This window comes from Ahaetulla prasina, chromosome 1 (genome assembly GCF_028640845.1).
Source record: "Ahaetulla prasina isolate Xishuangbanna chromosome 1, ASM2864084v1, whole genome shotgun sequence".
In the NCBI taxonomy this organism is placed as follows: domain Eukaryota; kingdom Metazoa; phylum Chordata; class Lepidosauria; order Squamata; family Colubridae; genus Ahaetulla; species Ahaetulla prasina.
Window position 1 is genome coordinate 344,101,170 of NC_080539.1, and position 19,671 is coordinate 344,120,840.

Consider the following 19,671-nt stretch of genomic DNA (forward strand, 5'->3'; position numbering starts at 1 on the left):
TAAAAACACTTTAAAACAAGGAAAAATATAAAACCAAAAGAAAGTAAAAGAAATAGCACAGAAAACAAACCCAGACAGAAACAAGAAAAAAAAGGAGTGACACCAGCAGAGTTAAGATAGATGTTTTCTGAAATTTTTGATATACTGAGCCCAAAAGGTTTGCCATCAAATCTGAAAATCTCAAACCTCTCTTTGAAGTCTTTTGGATCCACACACCCTAAATTTGCTACCCCCTATCTTCTGGGAAGCATATCACCTAGCTTTCTACTCCTTACTCCCCACTTATGAGAGAGAGAAGGTCTTTATCATCAGTTTGGCTTTTCTGTCAAATGTAAAGGAAAAATAAACCTAAGAAACAAAGAAACAAACTCTGTGGTGTTTCTGCCTATCCCTCTGCTGTTGAAGCATGGATAAATGGAATCATCTCTTTTTTCTCCTCTTCCCTTTGGGAGGCAGACCAATCTTACAAAAAGATAAATAAAATCAACCTTTGTTTAAAAAAAGGAAAAGTAGGAATGCAAAAATCCCTTTTAACTTAGTCACATGCAAAACATCCAACAGCAAAAGAAATAAAATATACAAAGCTGCTCAAATCACAGATTTGAATCTTCCACAGAAAAATCTTACGGGCAGATCACAAAAAGATGCTGCTCTGTTTCTAATTTAGAGGTAATTTTGCTGTAAAAAGAAAGTATTGTTTGGTTCTATTGTTTATTAGTATATTTAAAATACTTGGAAGTTCTACTGTATAACAACAAATGTAGTTCATTTTATTATGTATTTACATTTCATATTAAAATGTTAAAAAAAAGATGTTCCAAGTTAGATAAAACACAATTACAGAGCTTATGCCGAGAAAATAAATATAGGGTCAAAGTATTAAGCTTTAGCAATATACAATAAAATATAGATTAAAATTCTAAATTTTCTGTGTAGGTTTGTTTACCTTAGAGATAAACAGATTCCTGAACTCTCCTACTTATTTGCCTGGGCTTTATAAAGTTTGTAATGGATTTAAACCTTTACTCAGAATAAAATGTTTTCTTCTTTGACTAGCTTTGATTCTCAACTGCTACCTTTGTTCTAAAAGGATCAACAATTTTCTGCCTAGCAGAAACAGAAGAGCTTGGAAGTAATCTCCCTGAATATGCAAACCCAAGCCATCCCTTTGAATGCATAGTGGAATAGAGATACCACTAGCTATCAGTGGGGCAGGCCTACCATTTCACTAATGTGGCCAATTATAGATATCTGACAGTGCTGATCTGCAACACTAGATACTCTCCTTAGAATCAACTCTGACTCCTAGTGACTCCATGGACAAAGTCATGTAATTCTGCTGGCAAGTGGTAATGGTTTGCAACTCCTTTCAAAATTGGTTTGTTTATGTGTGTGCTTATTTTTTTAGTCTATCCCTGTATTTTTCAACCTTGGCAACTTTAACGTGCGTGGACTTCAACTCCCAGAATTCCACAGCCAGCATGCAGATCTGGTATTTCCTGATGATTTTCATTTTTATTCAAGGAGATATTGTAGGAGGGAATGATTTGTTAGTCCAGGCTGACAAAAAAATTCAGGACTCTGCTAGCATTTTTTTTTCAACTAACCTATGTTATTAAAAGGCGTATGCTTGTGTGAGTCAGATAAGGTACTACCAGACTCCTGATTTCTTAGCCAAGTATTAATCAGACTAAGCTTTTGCAATCAGCCATGGCTGGGCAGGTGCTCTAGCACTTTCTTATCCATATATGTGTGAAAGCCCACACAAGTGGTGAAGCAAAAGGATAATTTACTTGTTTTACTTAGTGCTAGAATGTATTTTATCTGACATTACTAGAAGACTTGGAGACTATCTATGAATACTAGTGTGCTGGGAGTTTAAAAAGTGGAGACTGTGTTCATGGTGCTATTTAAAACCATAGGCCAGAATCTTCATGCTCTTTGAGCCAACCTCCTAATACTACTTATGATAAAACTTCAGTGTCTTTTGCCATTCCAGAGACTTGGATTTCTGGACCCAAGGATAGATATTAATAAGTTTCTGACTGACTGCTCAGGGTCTGCTTTTCTGCCCTAGGTACTGTATTTGCTATTTACTATTCCCAACAATATCAGATGCTCAATTTTGCCAGCATTTAAATCTGAGCACCTGACAATGTAACAGAAGCTAGGAATATCTCAATTTTGTTCTGTACTTCAATACTGCCCAAGTTTCAGTGGCTGGACAAAAAACAATGGAAATATTCCATTTTTTTTATTTCAAAACTTGTTAAGCTACAAACAAAAACTTCTACTCTATCCTATCTATCTAATAGACAGAATAAACACCAGTTACACTAGAAAAAAGGACACCAGGAGACCTTTTGATTTAAATCTGACTGTACCAAATGTTCAAGATTAACTTTACCAAAAAAACAGTATGTCCAAGTGAAGAATACCAATACCCCACAGACCCACTGTAACACCTACTTGAGACTTTTTTTGTTACTGAATACACAGGCAGATGGAAAGAAAAAGAGACCTAGAAAAGTTACACCATTTGAAAAATATGCATATTTTTAAAACAGAGATCAGTGTGGGCTAATTCTAATCATCTGAATGCTGATTTTGCTTTAAACTCTGCTCCACATCTGATCAGGTAACCAGTAAATTTATCCCCATTGCTGTTTGCATTGAGTTCTTCTCACAATCACAATAAAGTACCATCTTCTAGCCTAGTGTTCCCGATCCATAAGGAAAGCAAGAGGTACCTGGTGATGTAGGAGATTCAATCTACGTCTGGATCAAACACTGCAACTTATTTCCTACTTCACTGATCAGTCCTCTCCCTTGCCCATGAATCTTCCTGCTTGCTTGACTTCACCACTGTCATCCCCTTCTACTGCCAGCTGTTTTTAGAACTATTTCTAATCACTGAGGTTGAGCAATGTTGCAGTTCAAGGACCATGGAAAATTCTTGGGAAACATGGCCACTGGACTTGGCCTAATAATTCAAAAGCAAGTGAGCCAAGGAACAACTAACTGGTGAGATGTGGGTCAGATAAAAGTTGAACTACTAAAGATGGGGAGATAGTTCTTGTCTGAATGCTTTCCCATTACCTTTTGTTTTAATTCTACACATGCAAACTCATAAAATTACGTTGAATGCTATGCTAACTTCTTTTTAAATATACATCAATATTTTAAAATGGGTAATCATATAAAAAGATCATTTGTCTCTGCAATTTAAACAAGCAAGCCAGGAAAAACTGTACCATATCTGATGACACTATGTGTTATGTAATAACTAGTTAGCTAATACTGTGATTGATTTGATTGATTGATTGATTTGAACAAGCAATAAATCATAAAATATTGGAAGTCAAATAAGCACTGCCATATTATTTTTTTCAGCCAAAGCAAGTTCCACTACTTCAAAATATTTCTGATTCAATGAAAGGTACACTCCAGTTTTCCAGCATACAAATCTGGCAGCTAACAATAGGAACTAAATCAATTTAATGTGTTCCTTCAATTTATATGCCTTAGGAAATATGGACAATGAAGCACATTTCATTTTCAAAGATTATTGGATTATTTTGCACTTTTGATAAGTAATGACTAATCAAGCATTGCTCCAAAGATGTAATACCATGTTTCCCCAAAAATAAGATGCAGTCTTATATTTTTGGGGACTCCAAAATAAATACTAGGGCTTATTTTGGGGGGGAAATGATTTTGGGGTAATCAGCCTGGCTGGGGTGTGCGCACAAGAGGCAGCAAGCGCATGGAGACCAATGCTATCCAGCAGCAACTGCAGCCCAGCAGTCTCTTGCAATTTTGCCAATGCAGCCTAAAAACATTAAAATGTAATGGATTGGGGTGCCACCTATACATTATCTTCCTGATCAATTCTTGATGTTAGATTTTAAAGGAGTTCTATGTCACAAACAATTCTAGTTAGATTCGTCAGTTTCATCTTTGGAAAATTTGGGAGAACCTGCTGTGCTTAATAAAAAGAGTGTTATGTAATACTGAATACATTTCTTTGCTTTAAAAATAGTTGTACACCATTCTTCAAAAGCTCTAATGGCTAAAGTGATTAACTTTAGACAGCTTAGAAAGGCAAGTTTTAATGATTCATTTGAAGTCAAGTCAGAATTTATTCACCAGTAACAGAGTTTCCATCAAAAATTAAATATCAAATTCACAAAAACCTCTATAATTCCATTCCATATATTAGACACACTAGTTAGGGAGCCAAGCCTGTTTATTCACACCAGATCCTAACAGCCATCAAGCATCAGGATAGCTCATTAGAGCATCACTTGGTCAGCAAGTCAAGATACACAGTAAAACAAATACCTTGGTTATACTTGACCGTATGGCATTGGCTCCTATCAGCTCTAACAACTCCACCTCAAACCACCTATATCCAGGCTTTGAGGCCTCTATAAAACCAGTATCACAAAGTCGCCACATATCAGCATCATCCACTTCACAGAAGACTCTAGAAGCTGTTTCTGCATAACATTCAACAGCTTCCCCAAGGCTCTGGCCTACCCATTCAGGTTTCCCAATTAAAAAATAAATGAAGTCCAACAATGACATATTCTTAACATATTCATGATAACTTTAGGAATCACTGTTTTCAAGGTGTTTCCAGAACAATTGCTTTAGTATTTGATCAGATTCTTTTTCCCTCTTTCTGAAGAAAAGAATATTTATCTCTTCCAGACATCTGGTACTTCAATCATTCTCTTAGGACTTTTTAAAGATAAGAATAGAGCTTCAGTCAGACTGTCAGAGGGTTTGGTATCCTAGAATGCAATTCATCTATCTCTTGAGATTTAAATTCTTTCAAAGTAAATAGATCTTTGATTATATTTCTCTCAAGACTCAAGCTGGAACTGTGTTCCTTGAATCTGTTTTTTATAAACATCCAGTGGAAGAGGTATCCTCTTAGGGAAGACTAATCAAAATGGGAACTGAATAATTCTGCCTTTGTTATCTGGTATTCTTTATGCCATCTTCTCTCAACAGCTCAGTTTTTTTCTCTCTCTTATTTTCCAATATGTTTGAAAAAAACTGTTATTTTGTTTACCAATTTCAGATCATTTTGAGTTTTAATTTTCTTGATAATATCTCTACAAATCTAAGCTAATAATACAGATTCCTTCTATTCCTCTGTCTGTCTCCTATTTGGGGGTGTTTTTTTTTTAATTCACTAAATATCAGCTTCCGGTTTTCCATTTTTTTTCTTTGTTGGACTTGTGGGCAGTTTTGCTTTTAGCCTCTCCATTTTTCAGAAAGTTTTGACTCATTTTTTCCATTAACTACTCCTGCCATATAATCCATTTTCTTCAATTTCAAGGTAGATGTATGATTTCATTTCCTTTTAATTTCCCCATAAAATCAAGAAGCGGAGTATTACACAATTACTTTTACCCAAAGTTAATTCTCCAATTAATTCCAGTCTGATTACTGTGCCTTCCTTGTTGGTTATGATTACATCAGAAAAGGCTGATTTCCTTACTGAAAAAAGAAAAGCTGTCCTTTTTTATTATTCTGGAAAGATCATTGACTCTGTGGGACACCCAACACATGTAGGGATAATCAACATTCCCTCATTTACTACTATATGAAAGAGTTGTGATTTGCTTTTGGAAAGTACTAACTAAAATGCTCTTTTTAAGAATTCTTGGAATTATTTTGGAATTCAGCTTTGGGCTTGTAATAAATTCCACTGAGTTAATATTGACTTCATAAATTAAATAATTTTTTAAAGAAAGTGTTTCTTAAACATAGACACTTCAAACAAATTATATTAACATATATTAAAATAAAGGTTTGTAACTGGCATAAATCTGCCTAATTTGTTTTCTGTCTGCAGGTATTTTGATAATATGTATGATAATACAGAATACATAATTTCTCCATTATAAAGATTGACAGCTTGGTATCCAAATCTTCAGTTTGTTTGTTTGTTTTCAATTTTATTTTCAGAAAAGGCATACGATTGAAAGAGGCCACAATAGAAATAAAATAATATATAGTTTATAATACATGATGTAGTTATATAGTAGCTATTAATACAGTTCTGTGCTGAAGACCGTTTTGAAAGAAAGATCAGAAAAGTTGAAAACTTTTGATAAGATTTAGCAGTGCAAGCAGTCATTGTCTAGCAACCACATTGGAGCTGGCAACTCTGTCATTAAGTCACTAAGTCACTTAGTGAAACCACAACTGTGGTTATGAAGCTTTCCTTTGTTTTTCAAACTTGTAAAATTGTAAATGTGAGAATTAGTGCAGTTACTTTTTCATCACCATTATAACCAGGAATGGTTGCTAAATAAGGCACTTGCTAAGTGACATATACTCTAATCCAATATATCTAAGACCATAAGAGATAAACCAGATATCATAAATGATATCTGATGATGTTGCAAATTATCCGTTTAATAAGGATTTCTTATAATACATCATAAGCTAAGACCTTAAGGATATTTCACTCTTTCCCCATAAGCCCAATATACTGCCATCTAAAGTTACTTTTAGAATGCAGCCACCTAGTCATATATATGTCTACGCAGAAATAAGTTTGAAATGTGTTAAAAGTATTGTAAATTTAGAGTCCTATTAAGTGAGTGAATATCAGTTTGGTCTACTGGTTAAAGCACCAGGTTAGAAACCAGGAGATTGTGAATTCTAGTCCTGCCTTAGGTATGACAGCTGCCTGAGTGACTTTGGACCAGTCAGGCTCTGGAGATAAGCCAGTCAAGTCAGTCAATTTCTGTTGCAACCAACAGATCAATACTTGATTGATCCAAAAACAGCATACCCTGCACTTGCACGAAAATGCTAGGAAGAAAAAGGTGGAACAGAGGATGCCAGTTATTTAAAGACAATTAGGATGAGGTAACAGAAGAATCCTCAGCACTGTACATACAATAAACAGAATGGTCATTTCAAATGTATGGGATACATTTGGACCTGGCCTTCTTGGGCAGTTAAGATCTCCTGGGCAGAGGCATGCGGCTGGATTTGGATGGTGCCAACTGCTTTGGACCTGATTGTGGTAAGACAATTTTTGTCCAGTAGGCACTCAGGGGACTCTGGATGAAGCAGATTATCTGGACCCTTTTCAGGCAGGGTTCAGGGTGGGCTATAGCACTGATATCACTGATATAGCACTGGCTGTGTCTGGATAATCTTTGGAGGGCTCAGGATGAGGGGGGGGAGATGAATCCGTCCTGGCCCTCTTATAACTGTCAGAGGCATTTGATAGCATTTACATGGCATTCTTCTAAACCAGCTCCAGCACACAGTTTTGTGGTGATTTTCTTCCTTCCTCTCTGGTTGGTTCCAGACAGTGCTGGGGGTACGGTGTGAAACTCCAGGTCCTTGCACTGTGGATTACTTCAGGGCTCAGTTCTCTCACTCTTTCTCTATATGAGGTCACAGGCAGAGATCATCCATTGATGAGCTGAACTCCACTGTTTGTTCATACTACACTGCGGCTGTGTTGATTTCTACTTTCTTTCTAGGTAAAATTTAAGGGGCTGGATATCATCTTCAAAGCCCTGAGCGTAGAGTGCCAGGCTATTTGCAAGACCATCTCTTCCTGAAGATATGTATTCATTCTATCAGAGCAGATATGGTACACGCTCTCTAGGTCTCATTCCTTAAATGTTGTCATCTGGTGGGACTCAGGTAATGCACCTTTTCCCCTGGGATCCAACAGGCCTCTTCATTCCCAGCCTTTTGGAAAGCCTCAAAGAGCAGGCTTTCCCCACAAGCACTGAGATAGAGTGAGATTGGGGCTCAGCAAAATGGAATGGCGATGTGTAGAGAAAAATTTTCTTTGAGATAGCAGGAGTTTTTGTTATGGTTTGATGTTTTGTCATTGTTTTGTGAGCTGCCCAAGATTATGGTATACAAGATGAACAGTCCCATAAGACTTGTAAATGAATAAATACATACATTTATAGTTATTAAAATGGCAATGCACAGGTAGTCCTCGACTAACGGTCACAATTGAGTCCACAATTTCTGTTGCTAAGCGAGACAGTTATTAAGTGACTTTTGCCCCATTTTACAGCCTTTCTTGCCACATTGTGAAGTTAGTCATTGCAGTAGTTAAGTTAGTAGCATGATTGTTAAGTAAATCTGGCTCCCCGATTGACCTTGCTTGTCTGAAGGTCACACAAGGTGATCACATGATGCAAGGACACAGCAACTGTCATAAATATGAGTCAGTTGCCAAGCGTCACATAATCACGTGACCATGGGGATGCTGCAATGATCATAAGTACGAAAAATGGTCATGTCACTTTTTCAGTGCCCTTGTAACTTTGAACAGTCACTAAATGAACTGTTGTAAGTCGAGGACTACCTGTATTTGTCTATGCCAAAAATCCCCAACCCCTGGTCCATTGATCGGTACCAGTCCCAGCCTTTTGGTAAGTTGGTCATTCAAGCAATGGGTGAGCACGTGAAGCTTTGTTTGAGCATGCTCAGGATCTAGATTGCACATGTGGGGGGAAAAAAACCCCACCGCTTCTACTGCCACCGGTGCGTGAAGCCAGAAAGGTTGGGGACCGCTGGTTTTTGCTTCACCCTGCATATTTCAGTTAAATCATTCTCATGCAGATGACAAGCTGATCATTATAATTATATGTGGGAAAATCATCTCTAACATTCCAGATGCTATATTCTTGGATTTTCCATCCCAACATATCGGATGAGCCCCAAATTGGGAAATTGTTACTTAAGAAATAATACATATATAATTTTGCCAGCATTCTTCTTTCAAGCCAACTTCTGAAGTTTCTGCTAAAATCATTTCCCTCCAGCTTTCCAGAACTGAACACCTGCTTTTGCCAGTATTTTTTGAATCTGCTTTTAAAGTAGAATACATAAACATAAATCTGAACAGAGTATAAAGCCCACAGCATCCTAATTATTAGCATCACAATTATATTGTTGATCTGTTGTTTGTAAAATGGAGTGATATATACCAAACACCTGATTCTAATTGCACTAAATGAACCAATACAGCTAAATGGGAGAAAAAGACAACAAAAGTTGCTTGAATAAAGCTGCTATTATAATCTCTCTGCTTTCAGTTTTTGGCATGTGTTAATATTTTAACAGAATATTTAAACAAAAGCAGTTACAATTACCTGAAGGAGGTCACTGAGGTCAAGCAGCATGTCTATTCCTGAGGTTAAGGAACTTAAGAGCATACACATTCCTAATGTATAATATTTGACTGTCAACAAGAAAAAGATAAAAAATATTTTATTCTGGAAGCACACAAAACAGGATATCTAAATATTCCAGTTCTTAGCAAAGAAATGGTGAGGACTTAAGAGGGGGAAGGGAGGATGCAGACAAGTATTTAAGTTGGATTTTATTCTTGGCTTTATATGTTATAAACTTTGCTTAAGGTTTAAATAGTTATCTCGGACAAAAATACATACAGATTTCAAAACAGAGCTGAAGAGGCACAAAACCTCTGCCAAAGTTTAGCAGCCTCTGTGCTTAACATAGAAACTGTCACAAGGAATGGAGAATAAATCTTAATAAAATCCAGAATCCCAAAGTTCCTTTCTCCAATCTTTAACTAAATCATGATTTTCCTCAAAGTCAAAATTATAAAAATAGTTATGGGTTGTCCCAAAATCAGGATCAGGATTGCTCTGTGAACCCAACTTCCAATTCAAATTCTGGTCTCTACTAGGTTCTAGTAAATTGTATATGTATGTTTAGTTCAACACATGCAGCATTATCTAGTAAATATTGTCAAAAGAAGTGGGAAGCCAAATTTCCACTGTATGTCTATTTTAATTATCACTGGGAAGCTCTGCTCTTTCTTCCTCTGCCCACATCTGTTCACTTGCAGTCCATTTTATTCTCAAAATCATTTCAAAAGCAGAATGCTGCATTTTGGAACGAAGTAAAGGTAAAGGTTCCCCTCGCACATATTTGCTAATCGTTCCCAACTCTAGGGGGCGGCGCTTATCTCTGTTTCAAAGCCGAAGAGCCAGCGCTGTCTGACGATGTCTCGGTGGTCATGTGGCTGGCATGAGTAAACACCAAAGGCGTACGGAAGGCTGTTACCTTCCCACCAAAGATGGTCCCTATTTTTCTACCTGCATTTTTTACATGCTTTTGAACTGCTAGGTTGGCAGAAGCTGGGACAAGTAACAGGAGCTCACTCCATTAGGCAGCACTAGTGATTTGAACTGCTGAACTGCTGACCTTTCAATTGACAAGCTCAGTGTCTTAGCCACTGAGCTACCGTGTCCCTTTGGAATGAAGTACTAAGCTTATTTTCCTTTTTTAATTTCAACATTATTTGGTACCTAGATGGTTGTTATCCTCCAGCAATCTTGGGTTTTGTTTATATTTATTTTAGTCACATTATTTTAATGAATAGTTGTTATATTGTTTTCAATTGCTGCTGGCTGTACACTACTCAGAGTCACATTCTTTGAGATGGGCAGCCATATAAATTTGCTAAATAAAGAAATGTATGTAAATCATTCAACTGAGTAAGCAACATACTGAATATTAGTTTGATTTAGTTCAGTAAATTGCTGAAATCCTTGTATTTTATTAGATAGAAATGAGGTATCCGTGATCATTTAACTAACAAATCCTTAAAGAAATCAATGATACTTACATTAATTTATATAGTAAATCTTAATTGTTCTAATACAGCAGATAAAGAAACAGAAGCAGTGATTTATTTACTGCCATAACAGAAGTAAGTTTTAAGGAAAAAACTCCATAATTCACTGTTCAGTTGTCAATAAAAATACACTACACTACAAGAATATGATGTACAGTTTTAATACAAACGTGTGGTATGCAGGTTTTTTAAAAGTATGGCTAGATTGTGTTAGAGCAAAATGCAAAGATCTACTGGTATTGTAAATCAGTCATACTTAGCTTAACATAAAAAAACAAAACCACTGCATTGAGGCTGCATTGATTCTTTGGGTTCTTCTTACATAAACTACACAAGTTTACAAGGCCTGCATAAGCATATCCAACTTCAGGCAAATCTTTTACATAGACACACCCTTAGACCACTATTTTACCAGTAAAAGAAGAGGTGTGGCTTTATTAGTGTTCCAGAATACTCAGAAACAATTTTATCAGCCTCCAATCAGTTCTTACTAGCTCTTCAAAGAAAAACTATATAAAGAAGAATCTGTATATGTAAAAGCCAGTTTCCAAATATGAATGACCTTGAAACAAAGGATGAAGCTATGCAAACAGCCAGAATGGACTTATAGTCTAGTTTGTAATTTTGAGGTCAGAAGGTTGGGTTTTTATGTTCTTTGAAGGTGTCACTCTCTAGTTTCCTTATAAATTAGTCATTCACTCATATGCATAGTCCTTGACTTATGACTAGTCATTTAACGACAACACAGAGTTATGATGGACCCAGAAAGGGTGTTTCATGGTCCATAAAGTACTTCTGGCCATTGTAAAATATCTTAAATAAACCCCATGGTCATGTGATCCGATTTTGGACACTTAGCAACTGGCTTGCCATGTACGACTGGTTTTATTTTATTTATTTGTATCCCAAGGCAGTAAACATATCCAACACATCTTCCTCCCCCTATTTTCTCCACACAACAATTCTGTGAGGTAAGTTGGACTAAGGAACAGGGAGTGGTCCAAAGCCACCAAGATGCTTTCTAGCCTTAACCACTAGCCTTAACCACTAGACCAAACTGGCTGCCAAGCACCCTGGGAACAAGGTTGACTCTGTTTTCCATCCTTCTGAGGTCAGCAATGAGGACCCAGATTGTTGGGGTCAATATGCAAATACATTGTAAACTGTCCAGAGAGTGCTGTAAAGTGCTATGGGGTGGTATATAAGCCTAAATGCTGTTGCAATTGTTATTGCTATTATCATTTGCTTCATTTAACAATTGAGATTCCATTCCCAATTGTGGTTGTAAGTTGAGAACTATCTATAATCTATTTTACTAAAGCAAATAAAACGTTGGGTTCAGTTGAGTGTGGGTGGGTGGAATAAAAATGCATTATTATCTATACAGGTAGTCATTTTTAGGTACTTCAGGACATAAATCATCCTGGTTGTAAGTTGAGACAACCATGGAACCATACCCAATTTTACAATATTTTTGCAGTGGTCCTTAAGCCTGCAGTTATTAAGCAAATGCTGCGGTCATAAATGTGGATCCATTCTTTTGAATGGGCATTTATTGCCAGAAACTAGTAAAAACTAGCTCACTGTAATTTTAAATATTTATTAAGTGACCAGATTGCATTTAGTTGCATAGCAACTAAATTTGAGTTGCATAGCATTTAAAACATTTCATATATTCTTTCTTAATTACCCAGTACCAGACTTCCCAGGCCTAGATTCCAGCAGTTGCAGAGACCAGCATATCAATAGCTGGACAAACATTTCTATTTCATTTTTTTAAAAAACAGTTTTTATTAGTTTATAATATAGCACACAAAGAAAATACAAAAGTAAATAGAAAAAATAGGGAAGGGAAAAGGGAAGGGAAAAGTGGGGGAAAGAAAAGGGGGAAAAAAAGGCATTGGCTCCCAACTTCCTTTGGTGCAGTAGAACAAGGCATTAACATCAAACCTCAACTTTTTACTTTTACATAATAGTATAAACTAGCCATTTCTGTAACAACAAATCTAATAGGTAAAACCCAAAATCAAAGTTTTATTTTGTTCCATCTCAAGCACAAAGTCCAGAAGCGGTTTCCAAGTAGAAATATTTTTTTCTTTGATCAAAACAGTCCATTTCGCCATCTCCGCTAACTCCATCAATTTTAGCAGCCATTCATCCATTGTGAGGATCGAGGTGACCTTCCATTTCTGTGCATAACGCAGTCTTGCTGCCATCAACATGTTTTCCCCAAAATAAGACATCCCCTGATAATAAGCCCAATCGGGCTTTTGAGCGCATGGCAATAAGGGTTATTTCAGGGTTCAAAAAAGTATAAGACAGGGTCTTATTTTGGGGGAAACACGGTATATAATATCAAAGTTCCCAAAAAAAATTTCCAGGTCTCTTTTTTAATTAAACCCAAAAGAAAATTATCTGGTTTTCTCTTCATATACACTTTAAGAATTTTCTGTAGTAAGATATGTATCCTACAGCCAAACATTTCAAACACCTCGAATCTGCCACAGCAAAGACTGCCTAGCACATATGCAAACCCTAAGAATGAATAATGGCTTAGCACAGTACTGTCTGATTAAATATAGAGCACAAAAGGATTATTTTTATTCTTTTTATTATGATGATTAGTCATACAGTCAGCCAGATGTTTAGACTGGATTTGGCATTATTTATAATTATGCTTTTTTTGCATTATATTTTACGGTTTCAGTTATGCCTGTCACACCACACTTAATACAACCAAATGTTCAAATATAAACTTTTAAAAACCTACAAAAACAGCCACAATTATTATTATAACTCAAAAGGGCTTAAAGTGGAAAGCTTAACTCCATTCTTGAGATTAAAAACAGTACAGACAAAATGCAGTTCCCAAGTGAGTAGCTTCCACATTTTGGAAGCACGGCAAAATCTTATCAGTCATCAACTTCCTTTGAAGGAGATTCAGAGGCCCATTAATAAATAAGAACAAGAAAAGTTCAGACCACAAACATTTAATCATGTCTAGTAATATCTGGCAATGTTTAGGTGCCAAACTACGGAACAAAGAGAAAATGTGGGATCTGCTATTGCTGGTCTGGCCTGAGTGAGAGCAATTATCAGTAGGAAGCAGTTGTAAAAACACTCTTTCTGTTTGCAAGCTTTCTAGTGTTGGGGAGGAGGAGAGAATGAAAAGTTGGAGAATTATGAATCACAGAAATAGTGATTTCATTCTCAAAAACTTGCTGGAAAAGGAAAGGTCACAAGGCTGGAGCAAGGCTTATTTGAGGTCTTTCCTCAGGCTGGAATGCAAAATACAAACCAACATTTGTCCCCCTTGATAGGATCCAGTTCAATATTATCCATTCAGCACTGAGAGCCCCTTAGGCAGTCAAACCCCTTTTGTTTGCAATATTATTCCTTTGGGCAAAGCCATTTGGCAACTATTTATAGATGGATATTTCATATCCCTGACAAAAGAAACTATATAAAGAACAAAAGAACACTAAATACAGCAAAATTTAGATCTAGTTACAAATGTTCAATTGGTTGTACAATGGAATGATCCTCAATACAAGCTACTGTGTCCAACTGCACTCAAATTAAAGCATGCAAGGTATTATTATGTCAAAATAAAAATACTAGGAGCTGGCAGAAAGGAAAGAAACCAATAGCAAAATTTTCAAGCTCTTTCCAGACCTAAATTCTGATTTAACCAGATACATCTGAAAAAGAACTGAGTGACTAAAATAGCACTGATGAACCTGATGAAGTCAATTGTGACCAAGAAAAATTAATCTACAAGTATAAAAATATTCCCAGCCAATGCCAGAATCAAATATGATTTTTGGTAAGTCAAATGGATCGAAAACAGAAGCGTAGTAAGTGAAAGGAGAAAGGATTCATATTGGGTGAATTGTTCAAAACTAGATATTTTTATTTCATTTATATATCAAATTTGGGGACCGCGCCATCTCATTCACATAGCAAAATATTTAGGCACAAAAAAGTGCATGCACTACAAGTGTAATGGTAGAGTAGAGCATTGAACCTTTATTCTGAAGGTGGTCAATTCACTATTCATATTGCAGCTTTCCAGCACCCATTTTGCAGCACCAGATCAAATCTAGATTCCATTCCAAAATCAAACAGCAAAACATATGAATCCACCCTGACAAGAAGAATTAAAAGATAAAATTGTGGCATATCCAGAATTACTGATGAAAAGGCAAAGGCTGCCAGCATTGAAAGTAATGTCCAGAAAGACCTAGCACCTAAAATGAAAGATGTGAATAAGGCACTGGGAAGGATTAAAGTAGCATCTATTGAACAGACCATTCAGCTTGCCTGCAGTGCAGTAATGGTGGTTACGAAAGAAATGAGTGTCAAAATTAGAAAAGCAAAAGCAAAATCATATTTAATCCCAATGTAGAAGAGCCAGCTAGAAGCCAAAATAAATTAAACTCAGATGCAAGTAATTTAAAAAATACAAAAGAGTAAAAAACTGAAGAAAATGTAAAGATCAAGGCAAGTTCAATAAAAAATACTGGTTTGGCAACACAAAAATTGGAAGCTTTAGCAACAAATAACATCAATAGCTGGAAAATGTGAACACTATGTGACATGAATCATCCAACTTAAGCAAAATCAGCTATTTTAATCAGATAATAGGATCCTACCAAAGTATAAATGGCAATATAAATTCTGAAAATGGAAAACAAAACAAAAAGAAAACAATCTATTTTTGGAAAGATGTATAGGAAACTCAAAAAAAATGTAACAAAAATGCTAGATGATAAAAGAAATTGAAGATGAGCTTAGTAAAAATCAAATGGAAGAACTAATATAACAATAGAAATGGTTAAAAACTGAATGAACATTATTAAAAACTAGATGTATCCTGGAAATAATTAATTGCATGGCTTTTGACTCAAATATCTGACTAGCTTATATCTAATTATAGCTAACCAGTGTAATGAAATATTGCATAAAAGAGAAATCAGGTTTCAGTTAATAACTAGCAAAACTTATCTGATTCAAAAAGACCCAGCAAAAGGAATAACACCAGGGAACTACAGTTCTATAACATGCTTCGTACAAAGTTTAAATTACTCACAGGCATAATAGCAGACGGCATCCAAGATTATTTGGAAGAAAACAATATTCTTCCAGTAAAGCACACAGGAAATAAAAGGAAAAGTACAGGGCAAAAGATCAACTTCTGATTGATAGAATGGTTCTCCACAATTACCAAAGCTAAAAAGTAATTTATTGATTGATTGTAAAATATGTTTAATTCATTATCACATTGTTGGATCATCAAATGTTTGGAAACAATTGATGCTGATACATTATGACCTCCTATGTTCTTGGGAAGAATATGATGCGTATGAAGGCCAACACCAGTTAAAGAACTGGCATCTGTGACTTCACATTTTTGTGAATAGATAAGAATACTTGGATGCCACATGATTCTCAGTTACTCTGGATTGCTCAGAACAATCAAAGAAATTACAATAAAATCAATAAAACACAAAGGATAATGATAAAAGATGGAAAATGTGATGAAATCAGAGGGCTTACTATCATTTGCCAAAGTTTGGGTCAAAATTGGGTCAGTTATGACAGCAACTCTGTTATTTACAAAGCAATAGTACTTGCAAGTGTTCAGAAAGTTTGCTGTATATTATTATTTTGAAATCCTTGTAAACTCTTGGCAGATAAGTGGCAGTGACCATTCTAGTCTGAAACCTATGTAGGGTTGGGTTCGATTAGAGACCAACAGAGAACAAAAGGGAACATCAGGACTATAAGGTATATTGGGAAGTTGAAAAACAACCCAAAACCAGGCAATAGTGAATCACTTAGATCTTATTGCACAAAAATGACATTAAATGAATCCATGAAGTCATCACAAATCAAACCTAAATGTATAGCATGTTTACTTCAACTTATAATTTCATGTACCCTAAACAATACAGTTATTTGTTTCCCCAATCAGGAATTTTCTAATGACTTTGAAATTTTAAAAGGCAAGTAGATGAATAATTTTATGCTTTTACAATCTGTAGATGGACAATATCCTTGAGGAGAAAAACCTTATTACATGCAACAAAAAGAGACAGCAATAGCACTAGACTTATACACCACTCCATAGTGCTTTAGAGCACTCTCTGAGCAGTTTACAAATGACACCATATTGCCCCCAACAATCTGGGTCTTCATATTACCAGAAGAATGGAAGGCTGAGTCAACTTTGAGCCAGTCAAACTCCTGGCTATGGGCAGTTAGCCTGGAATATTGCATTCTAGCCACTGCGCAGATCATAAATTAGCCATTATAATCAGAGTATATTAAATAATATGTAGATTTTCTATAGACAAAAATATATGATAACTATAGCCTGGCATATTATATACAACTGAGCTCCCTCCCTCTTCCCCTTCCTCCCCCCCACACACATGCATATCCTACCAAATAAAGTGCATTTAGAATATGGTGCAATTTTATGTTTTTACAATAATTTAAGGAAAATATTATTGTTATGAAAATTGTCAAACAATCATTATCTAGGATTTTCTGAGGTCATAGAAAGAATAAACTACATTGTTGAAAAAGGACCAGAAACTCTACAAGGACAGGAAAATGAGAAGAATTAAAAATAAATAAATAAGGGGATTAAAGAAAAAAAAGTTTTTTTAAGAATAGGAAGTACAGAGGGAGATAGAAGAGCTAGTACTAAATAATACTTTTAGTGAGAAATCCCCCACTCATGGCTAAATTTATTTTATTCTGGGCCCTAGTTAATTGAAAAGATGATCTGCAATATGGTTTCTTTATTTACAAGATAAGCTCCAGTTTAAGAGCTACAGAATTAAGCTGTCAAAAGATAAAAGTTGTTGAATGAAGCATACTGAAGAGTGCTTCAGAGCTCAAGGCAGATTACTGCTCAGCTTCAGGCAGTGTTTCAGGTATATTATTCTTGAAAAGCATGTAGACAGACAGACCTCTGCGTGCAACATTTCCACCTACCACTTTTCATCCACTCTATACATCTAAATGTTTACTTGGCTATCTTAAACAAGAGTCTAATATTCCAAAAATGTTTAAACTGCATTTAGTCAATCTTTTATAATGGCTTTTATTTGAAAGTAACCAATATGTAACCAAAAGCCGTAACCCACTGGTATCAAAAGTCAGGAAAGCTGCCTTACAATTATTATATGGTTTGGTTATATGGTAATAGCAATAGCAATAGCACTTAGATTTATATACCTTTCCATAGAGCTTTACAGCCCTCTCTTAAAGCATTCTGGGTAAAATATTCTGGGATTTACATTCTAGACCTTTTCCTCCTGCCATTTTGTGTCAACAAATAATTTCCTTGCTGCTCTTGAGGGACATCTAATCTATTTTGACATAACTGTTTTCTCTAGCTTAGAAACCTCTTGTTTTTGCCTAATCAATTTGACTCCTTATAACAACTACTCACCACTCTAGCTGTTTACGTTTGTACAATTCAATATCTATCCATTATGGGAAACAATAAAACTAAAAATATGTTTTATAACTGAGAAATCCAGTAGTTGAGGAGGGAATGTTGCATTAACCTTTTCCACTTTTGTAACTTCTGAGTCTTCATACAACAGATAAAAAGGGTATATTCAATTTGCACAGAACATTATTATTTTTTAGGCTACAAGATAGATTACTAAACATCAGAAATCCTGGTACCTACTGAAATCTGTCATCAAACTCTTCAAAAAATGAAATATAGCCAAGACAGAATCCAACAATTACACAACAGAATTACTATGATACCTTGCAAAGGCAGAGCAATTCTGCCACAGAACTAATTCCACTGTTTTCTCCTAGATTTTACTCAGGTCCAGAACACAAAGTTATATACTTTAGAACAGGGTGTCCAAACTTGGCCCTTTGGAGAGTGGTGGACTTCAACTCCCAGAATTCCCCAGCCAGCATGAGCTATAAATTTAAGCAAGTTGCTAGTTGGAGAATTCTGGGATTTCAAGTCCACCACTCTTCAAGGGGCCAAGTTTGGACATCCCTGCTTTAGAATGTCTACACACTCCTATTAAAATGCCAAGTTTTTGAGATGTAAAAAAATCAGACCAAGATAAATTATTTCAGATTTTTTTTCTACATTTAATACAACATATAAGCTGTAGAATTCAATTGAAAAACAAACTGAAGTATTTTGGGGTGGTAGAAATAATAAAAAACTTAAAATAACATGGTTGTATATTGTGTAAACGTATACACCCTTAAACTGATACTTTGTTGAAGTTTAACAGGGATGTGTAAACTTTTTATATCCATTTGTAAAGTGGTAGAAATAACATCAAGGGTCACCCTATATCACTTTATATGATTAGACAAAGCCTTTTCAAACGCAAAGTCCTTAAGAGGTAATCCAAAGCATTTGGAGAGCAGTAGGCTGGAGAAGGTCATTAAATGTAGAACCACCAAAGTGTACTTAAAACGCCAAGGCAGGAGACAGAGCCAATGTTTGCAGACTCAGAGTATTTGTGAGAGAGGAGGTTTGAGATTGCCCGTCTGTTTTTCTATAAACTCAGTTCTATAAACTATAGTTCTACAGTCCACTGAGCAAATTCTGTTCTGCTCTTCAGAACAAAAACAAAGCTTAAAAATAAACACAAAATTCGAAAAACAATTTTGTCTCTTCAAGGGCATTATAGTTCAGGAGAGAAAAAACAGTTAATCTCCACTTATAACAAAAATTAATTTTCCTTCCTCAAGCCCATTCATGCCCATTTGACCAAAAAAAAGAAGAATTATGGCGTAACCAGCACAAGCTTGCAAGATTTTTTAAACATAGTAAACAGGAAAAGGAGTGTAAATACACCTCTTAAATTTATGTTTTGTTAATCCTTATTATAATCACTGACTAAAAGTCTACAAATGAAAAATCATTTTCAATTTCAAACAAAATAAGACAACATAAAGTTGCAATTAGGTCGTTAATTCATCAGAGA

The 19,671-nt window shown here is 35.6% G+C and overlaps 1 protein-coding gene across 3 annotated transcripts in view; it reads right to left on the reverse strand.

Annotated features, from left to right (window-relative positions):
• Window positions 1–19,671, reverse strand: part of BRF1 (BRF1 RNA polymerase III transcription initiation factor subunit) — a 245,247-nt gene that overhangs the window by 163,739 nt on the left and 61,837 nt on the right. For 2 of the 3 annotated variants that reach the window (XM_058162879.1, XM_058162878.1), the window contains exon 4: window positions 9,165–9,196. The exons of the other annotated variant lie outside the window; for it this stretch is intronic. In XM_058162879.1, coding sequence (XP_058018862.1) covers window positions 9,165–9,196 — 32 coding nt within the window. The remainder of the gene's footprint in view (window positions 1–9,164; window positions 9,197–19,671) is intronic. 3 annotated transcript variants of the gene reach the window in all.